At 48.8% G+C, this 8,543-nt stretch overlaps 1 protein-coding gene across 1 annotated transcript in view; it reads left to right on the top strand.

Annotated features, from left to right (window-relative positions):
• Positions 1-8,543, top strand: part of LOC118936842 (sodium-dependent phosphate transport protein 2B-like) — a 31,656-nt gene extending 23,113 nt beyond the window's left edge. Inside the window, exons 11-15 of the mRNA XM_036934288.1 lie at positions 1-84; positions 3,618-3,734; positions 4,268-4,392; positions 4,666-4,866; positions 5,362-8,543. The exon at positions 1-84 is cut by the window's left edge and continues 84 nt beyond it. Of these exons, the coding sequence (XP_036790183.1) occupies positions 1-84; positions 3,618-3,734; positions 4,268-4,392; positions 4,666-4,866; positions 5,362-5,718 (884 nt within the window). The 3' untranslated portion in view covers positions 5,719-8,543. The remainder of the gene's footprint in view (positions 85-3,617; positions 3,735-4,267; positions 4,393-4,665; positions 4,867-5,361) is intronic.

Genomic DNA, 8,543 nt, shown 5'->3' with positions numbered 1-8,543 from the left:
CCTGTCTCATCCTCATCGTCAAGCTGCTCAACTCCATGCTGAAGGGTCAGGTGGCCGTGGTCATCAAGAAGGTGCTCAACACAGGTGAGACAGAGGGGGAGGAGGAAGAGGAGTGAGGAAGAGGAGAGAGGATGAGGGCAATGGTGGTGATGGTGATGATGATGGTGATGGTGATTATGGTGAGGATGATGATGATTATTATGGTGAGGATGATGATGGTGAGGGTGATGATGGTGATGATGATGATGGTGATGATGGGGATGATGGTGGTGGTGAAGATGATGGTGATGATGATGATGGTGATGATGATGATGATGGTGGTGGTGGTGGTGATGATGATGATGATGATGATGGTGGTGGTGGTGGTGATGATGATGATGATGATGGTGGTGATGATGATGATGATGATGATGATGGTGGTGGTGATGATGATGGTGGTGGTGATGATGATGGGGATGATGATGATGATGATGGTGACACCCATCTGCCTATTCTCTTTTTTTACACCCTTTTTCTCCCCGAATTTCGTGGTGTCCAATTGTTAATAGCTACTATCTTGTCTCATCGCTACAACTCCTGTACGGGCTCGGGAGAGACGAAGGTCGAAAGTCATGCGTCCTCCGATTACACAACCCAACCGAGCCGCACTGCTTCTTTAACACAGCGCGCATCCAACCCGGAAGCCAGCCGCAACAATGTGTCGGAGGAAACACCGTGCACCTGGCAACCTTGGTTTAGATTGGCCGTTATCAAAATGGACAGCAAGACGTGTCATCCTCATGCACTCGAATAGCGAATGGAGGCAGCTTTCCCGCTTTTCAATCGTGCCGGTTTTACAGCAGAGCAACGCTTCATGTGAGCAGAAATACATACAGTAGCAGTAGAAGGCGGGATTCCTCCTCTTTTTAGTAGCAACCATCAAAACTCTCCTTTCACACGGGATTGAAGTGTCTGGGTTTTTGTTGTTTTTGTTGTTTTTGTTACTCCTGTTGCTCTGTATGTTCCATTTCTCCAAATCTCAAATTTTAAAGTTAAGGGTTAAGGTTTGGCATTCATTCTGAATGGTTAAGGTAAGGGTTAAGGTTTGGCATTCATTCTGAATGGTTATGGTAAGGGTTAAGGTTAGGCATTCATTCTGAAGGGTTAAGGTAAGGTTAGGCATTCATTCTGAATGGTTATGGTAAAGGTTAAGGTTAGGCATTAACTCTGAAGGGTTAAGGTAAGGTTAGGCATTCATTCTGAATGGTTATGGTAAAGGTTAAGGTTAGGCATTAACTCTGAAGGGTTAAGGTAAGGGTTAAGATTAGGGATAAATAAAAAACACAACTGTCCACAACTGGAATCAAACACACAACCGTCTGATCCAGAGTGCTGTAACCCTCCACCATCCCTGTCCACAACACACAACCTTCTGATCCAGAGTGCTGTAACCCTCCACAACACACAACCGTCTGATCCAGAGTGCTGTAACCCTCCACCATCCCTGTCCACAACACACAACCTTCTGATCCAGAGTGCTGTAACCCTCCACAACACACAACCGTCTGATCCAGAGTGCTGTAACCCTCCACCATCCCTGTCCACAACACCCAACCTTCTGACCCAGAGTGCTATAACCCTCCACCATCCCTGTCCACAACACCCAACCTTCTGATCCAGAGTGCTGTAACCCTCCACCATCCCTGTCCACAACACCCTAGAAATAAAAAAAACAAGTAGCACTCACTGTTGCAACAGTGAAGGCGTCTTCGGGACATGGATAGACGTTCAATTTCGACGTCAATCTTGAACGAACTGTCTGCCGGAAAACATCGATAGTAGCTTATTTTCACTTCTAATGAAACATATTTAATTAAACTGTGGACAGCCCCCACAGTGGACAAAAACAAAAACTTAAGAATGGGAAGCATAGAAATAACGAACATAGACCAGATCTACCGCTCCTTAGACTTGCTTTCAATGAGAATGTGAGATCTATAACACACATTTCTATGTGAATTTGGTCAAGTTGCCCAAAAAGATACATGTTGCAGCTTTAAAAGCATCATACTGTTTCAGTGATAAGGGTTTGATGTGATTTTTTGATTCTATTTGCATTGATGTCAGAGCGGTTAGAGGGACAATAGAGCCCTGAGTACCAGGCCATTAGGACCTGATGGAGGGACAGTAGAGCCCTGAGTACCAGGCCATTAGGACCTGATGGAGGGACAGTAGAGCCCTGAGTACCAGGCCATTAGGACCTGATGGAGGGACAGTAGAGCCCTGAGTACCAGGCCATTAGGACCTGATGGAGGGACAGTAGAGCCCTGAGTACCAGTAGATTAGGACCTGATGGAGGGACAGTAGAGCCCTGAGTACCAGGCCATTAGGACCTGATGGAGGGACAGTAGAGCCCTGAGTACCAGGCCATTAGGACCTGATGGAGGGACAGTAGAGCCCTGAGTACCAGGCCATTAGGACCTGATGGAGGGACAGTAGAGCCCTGAGTACCAGGCCAATAGGACCTGATGGAGGGACAGTAGAGCCCTGAGTACCAGGCCATTAGGACCTGATGGAGGGACAGTAGAGCCCTGAGTACCAGGCCATTAGGACCTGATGGAGGGACAGTAGAGCCCTGAGTACCAGGCCATTAGGACCTGATGGAGGGACAGTAGAGCCCTGAGTACCAGTAGATTAGGACCTGATGGAGGGACAGTAGAGCCCTGAGTACCAGTACATTAGGACCTGATGGAGGGACAGTAGAGCCCTGAGTACCAGGCCATTAGGACCTGATGGAGGGACAGTAGAGCCCTGAGTACCAGGCCATTAGGACCTGATGGAGGGACAGTAGAGCCCTGAGTACCAGGCCATTAGGACCTGATGGAGGGACAGTAGAGCCCTGAGTACCAGGCCATTAGGACCTGATGGAGGGACAGTAGAGCCCTGAGTACCAGGCCATTAGGACCTGATGGAGGGACAGTAGAGCCCTGAGTACCAGGCCATTAGGACCTGATGGAGGGACAGTAGAGCCCTGAGTACCAGGCCATTAGGACCTGATGGAGGGACAGTAGAGCCCTGAGTACCAGGCCATTGGGACCTGTTGGAGGGACAATAGAGCCCTGAGTACCAGGCCATTAGGACCTGATGGAGGGACAGTAGAGCCCTGAGTACCAGGCCATTAGGACCTGATGGAGGGACAGTAGAGCCCTGAGTACCAGGCCATTGGGATCAGATGGAGGGACAGCAGAGCCCTGAGTACCAGGCCATTAGCAAACTGATGGAGGGACAGTAGAGCCCTGAGTACCAGACCATTAGCGAACTGATGATACCTTTCCAATCAATCCTAAAGTAGAGCCACAGAAATAGAATGTACAACACAACGTTGACTTTGACATTGACTGGGAATATCTGTTCTAGTGATTCTATGTCTATGAGTAGATAGCCTAATTGCTCAGAAATTACAGGATAGGTTCCCCCAAATATGTCCGGAAGACATATTTCACTTTGTATTTAACCAGGAAAACCCTCGAGGTTAGAAACCTATTTAGTGAAGGTACCAGGACATACAGTATGCACAGACCGTCATGCTCACAGGGATGTAGAAATTATTATTTGTGTATGTGTGTGTATATGTGTAGATTTCCCGTTCCCCTTCGGCTGGGTGACTGGTTACATCGCCATCCTGGTCGGAGCTGGAATGACCTTCATCGTCCAGAGTAGTTCTGTCTTCACCTCCGCTATCACTCCACTCGTTGGTGAGTCTCCTTTCCCTCCCTCCCTCCCTCCCTCCCTCCCTCCCTCCCTCCCTCCCTCCCTCCCTCCCTCCCCCTCTCTTCTCTTGTCTTCTCTTGTCTTCTCCCCTCCCCTCCCCTCCCCTCTCTTCCTCCTCTCCTCTCCTCTCTCCTCTCCTCTCCTCCTCTCTTCTTCCTCTCCTCTTCTCTTCTTCCTCTCCTCTTCTCTTCTCTTCTCTCCTCTCCTCTCCTCTCCTCCTCCCTTCCTCTCTTCTCTTCTCTTCTCCCCTCCCCTCCCCTCTCTTCCTCCTCTCTTCTTCCTCCTCTCTTCTCCTCTCCTCTCCTCTCCTTTCCTCTCCTCTCCTCTCCTCCTCTCTTCTTCCTCTCCTCTTCTCTTCTTCCTCTCCTCTTCTCTTCTCTTCTCTCCTCTTCTCCTCCTCTCCTCCCTTCCTCTCTTCTCTTCTCCCCTCCCCTCCTATTCTCCTCTCTATGGTAAATGTATCTACAGGTTATGTCATGTGTATGTGTATGGTAATAAGTGTTCCCCTCGTGTGTAGGTATTGGTGTGATCAGCATCGAGAGGGCGTACCCTCTGTCGCTAGGGGCCAACATCGGCACGACGACCACGGCTATACTGGCAGCCATGGCAGCACCTGGAGACACACTGGCCAACGCTCTGCAGGTCAGACACACACACACACACACACACACACCCTACCCTACCACATAGCAAGGCAGCAACACATAACAACATAGCAAGGCAGCAACACATGACAACATAGCAAGGCAGCAACACATGACAACATAGCAAGGCAGCAAAACATGACAACATAGCAAGGCAGCAACACATGACAACATAGCAAGGCAGCAACACATTACAACATAGCAAGGCAGCAAAACATGATCCTAATGGTCTGGTACTCAGGGCTCTACTGTCCCTCCATCCATTCCCCAGATCGCTCTGATTCACTTCGTGTTCAACGTGTCTGGTATCATCTTGTGGTATCCAATCCCCTTCACCCGTATCCCCATCCGATTGGCTAAGGCCCTGGGTGACATCACGGCAGAGTATCGCTGGTTCGCCGGCGTCTACATCATTTCCTGCTTCTTTCTCCTGCCCCTCTTCGTCTTCGGCCTATCGATGGCCGGCTGGAAGGTGAGTGATTGGTTGATTGGTGGATGGATGGATGGGTGGAGAGATGGATTGATGGAAGGGTGGTTGGAAGGGTGATTGATTGACTGACTGAGTGTTTGATAGTCGATGAGAGAGTGGTTGATTGATTTTTTGTTTAATTTATTTTTACTTAGCCTTTATTTAACAACAGGCAAGTCAGTAGACGGCCAAAAGGCAAAAGGCCCCCTGTGGGGAGGGGGGCTGGGATGAAAAATAAAACATAAAATATATAGGACAAAACACACATCACGACAAGAGAGACACCACAACACTACACAAAGTGTAAAACTGTTCTTCCTGCCTCTCTGGACCCACTCCTTAGAACCCTGGGACCGCGTGGTCGCTGTGGTAGCAGCCAAATAACCTGTAAAACTGTTCTTCCTGCCTCTCTGGACCCACTCCTTAGAACCCTGGGACCGCGTGGTCGCCGTGGTAGAAGCCAAATAACCTGTAAAACTGTTCTTCTTCTCTCGCCAGGTGCTGGTTGGTGTGGGCGTTCCCATAGCGGCCTTGTTGATCATCATCATTATAGTGAACGTGTTTCAGGCAAGGCTACCCAGCTGTCTCCCCGCGGTACTGCACTCCTGGGACTTCCTGCCTCTCTGGACCCACTCCTTAGAACCCTGGGACCGCGTGGTCACCGTGGTAGCCGCCAAATGCTGCTGCTGCAAGTGTTGCCAGACCGGACCGGAGGAGGAGGAGGAGGAGGAGGAGGAGGAGAAAGGAGGAGGGCATTTCCTGGAGATGTACGACAACCCTGCCATGATGAACGGTGTTGACTGGGGGGAAAAGAGGGAGGACAAAGAGGATGTCTTGAAAGCAACGCAGCTTTGATGCGCCGCGACACTTCGTAACCGCATCGTATAGGCATTATAACCCTGTGATTATGGTCTTATGACTCTTCTATAACATGGTTATAAAGGTGCTATGTAGGGTTACAAAATTACAATAACTATTCCAAAATTCCCTGTTGTTTTCCCAGAAATCTTGGTTAGAGGATTCCCAGATTTCCTGGTTATTTCCTCGTAATTCCAGGAATCTTCTAAACAGGATTTCTGGGAGGGGAAAAAAACAGGACATTTGGGGGAAGTTACCGTAATTTTGCAACCCTAGTCCTATGTCATGCTTATGAGATGTTAAACGGTGTTATGTCATATTCCTAGATATCAGTCCGGAGCTACGACCTAGCAGCTCGTAAAAATGGTCGCATATGAACAACGTACTAATAATAATAATAATGGATTGGATTTATATCGCGCCTTCTCTCTACCAACTGAGGGATTCAAAGCGTTTTACATAGTAAAGGGTGAAACTCACCTCATCCACCACCAATGTGTGGGTGATGCACCGGCAGCCATTTTGTGCCAGAACGCATCATCACATCATTTCACCTCTCCACCGTGCTAGCTGATTGTGTGGTGAGCGTTCTGGCACAAAATGGCTGCCGATTAGGAATGAGGGGGATGATTAGGTGGCCATGGTGGAAATGGGTTCCAGGTTGTGAATTTAGCAGGGACAAACAGGACCTGTAACAGGGACAACAGGACCTGTAACAGGGACAAACAGGATCTGTCCTTAAGACAAACAGGACCTGTAGCAGGGACAACAGGACCTGTAACAGGGACAACAGGATCTGTCCTTAAGACAAACAGGACCTGTAACAGGGACAACAGGACCTGTCCTTAAGACAAACAGGACCTGTAACAGGGACAAACAGGACCTGTAACAGGGACAACAGGATCTGTCCTTAAGACAAACAGGACCTGTAACAGGGACAAACAGGACCTGTAACAGGGACAACAGGACCTGTAACAGGGACAACAGGACCTGTCCTTAAGACAAACAGGACCTGTAACAGAGACAACAGGACCTGTAACAGGGACAAACAGGACCTGTAACAGGGACAACCGGGACAAACAGGATCTGTCCTTAAGACAAACAGGACCTGTAACAGGGACAAAAGGACCTGTCCTTAAGACAAACAGGACCTGTAACAGGGACAAACAGGACCTGTCCTTAAGACAAACAGGACTTGTAACAGAGACAACAGGACCTATAACAGGGACAAACAGGACCTGTAACAGAGACAACAGGACCTGTAACAGGGACAAACAGGACCTGTAACGGGGACAACAGGATCTGTAACAGGGACAACAGGACCTGTAACAGGGACAACAGGACCTGTAACAGGGACAACAGGACCTGTCCTTAAGACAAACAGGACCTGTAACAGAGACAACAGGACCTGTAACAGAGACAACAGGACCTGTAACAGAGACAACAGGACCTATAATAGGGACAAACAGGATCTGTAACAGGGACAAACAGGATCTGTAACAGGGACAACAGGATCTGTCCTTAAGACAAACAGGACCTGTAACAGGGACAAACAGGGCCTGTCCTTAAGACAAACAGGACCTGTAACAGGGACAAACAGGACCTGTAACAGGGACAACAGGATCTGTCCTTAAGACAAACAGGACCTGTAACAGGGACAAACAGGACCTGTAACAGGGACAACAGGACCTGTAACAGGGACAACAGGACCTGTCCTTAAGACAAACAGGACCTGTAACAGAGACAACAGGACCTGTAACAGGGACAAACAGGACCTGTAACAGGGACAACCGGGACAAACAGGATCTGTCCTTAAGACAAACAGGACCTGTAACAGAGACAACAGGACCTATAATAGGGACAAACAGGATCTGTAACAGGGACAAACAGGATCTGTAACAGGGACAACAGGATCTGTCCTTAAGACAAACAGGACCTGTAACAGGGACAAACAGGGCCTGTCCTTAAGACAAACAGGACCTGTAACAGGGACAAACAGGACCTGTAACAGGGACAACAGGATCTGTCCTTAAGACAAACAGGACCTGTAACAGGGACAAACAGGACCTGTAACAGGGACAACAGGACCTGTAACAGGGACAAAAGGACCTGTCCTTAAGACAAACAGGACCTGTAACAGGGACAAACAGGACCTGTCCTTAAGACAAACAGGACTTGTAACAGAGACAACAGGACCTATAACAGGGACAAACAGGACCTGTAACAGAGACAACAGGACCTGTAACAGGGACAAACAGGACCTGTAACGGGGACAACAGGATCTGTAACAGGGACAACAGGACCTGTAACAGGGACAACAGGACCTGTAACAGGGACAACAGGACCTGTCCTTAAGACAAACAGGACCTGTAACAGAGACAACAGGACCTGTAACAGAGACAACAGGACCTGTAACAGAGACAACAGGACCTATAATAGGGACAAACAGGATCTGTAACAGGGACAAACAGGATCTGTAACAGGGACAACAGGATCTGTCCTTAAGACAAACAGGACCTGTAACAGGGACAAACAGGGCCTGTCCTTAAGACAAACAGGACCTGTAACAGGGACAAACAGGACCTGTAACAGGGACAACAGGATCTGTCCTTAAGACAAACAGGACCTGTAACAGGGACAAACAGGACCTGTAACAGGGACATCAGGACCTGTAACAGGGACAACAGGACCTGTCCTTAAGACAAACAGGACCTGTAACAGAGACAACAGGACCTGTAACAGGGACAAACAGGACCTGTAACAGGGACAACCGGGACAAACAGGATCTGTCCTTAAGACAAACAGGACCTGTAACAGAGACA

This window comes from Oncorhynchus mykiss, chromosome 10, assembly GCF_013265735.2.
Source record: "Oncorhynchus mykiss isolate Arlee chromosome 10, USDA_OmykA_1.1, whole genome shotgun sequence".
In the NCBI taxonomy this organism is placed as follows: Eukaryota; Metazoa; Chordata; class Actinopteri; order Salmoniformes; family Salmonidae; genus Oncorhynchus; species Oncorhynchus mykiss.
Note: the sequence above shows the minus strand (reverse complement) of the source record. Positions and strands in the feature narration are given on the sequence as shown.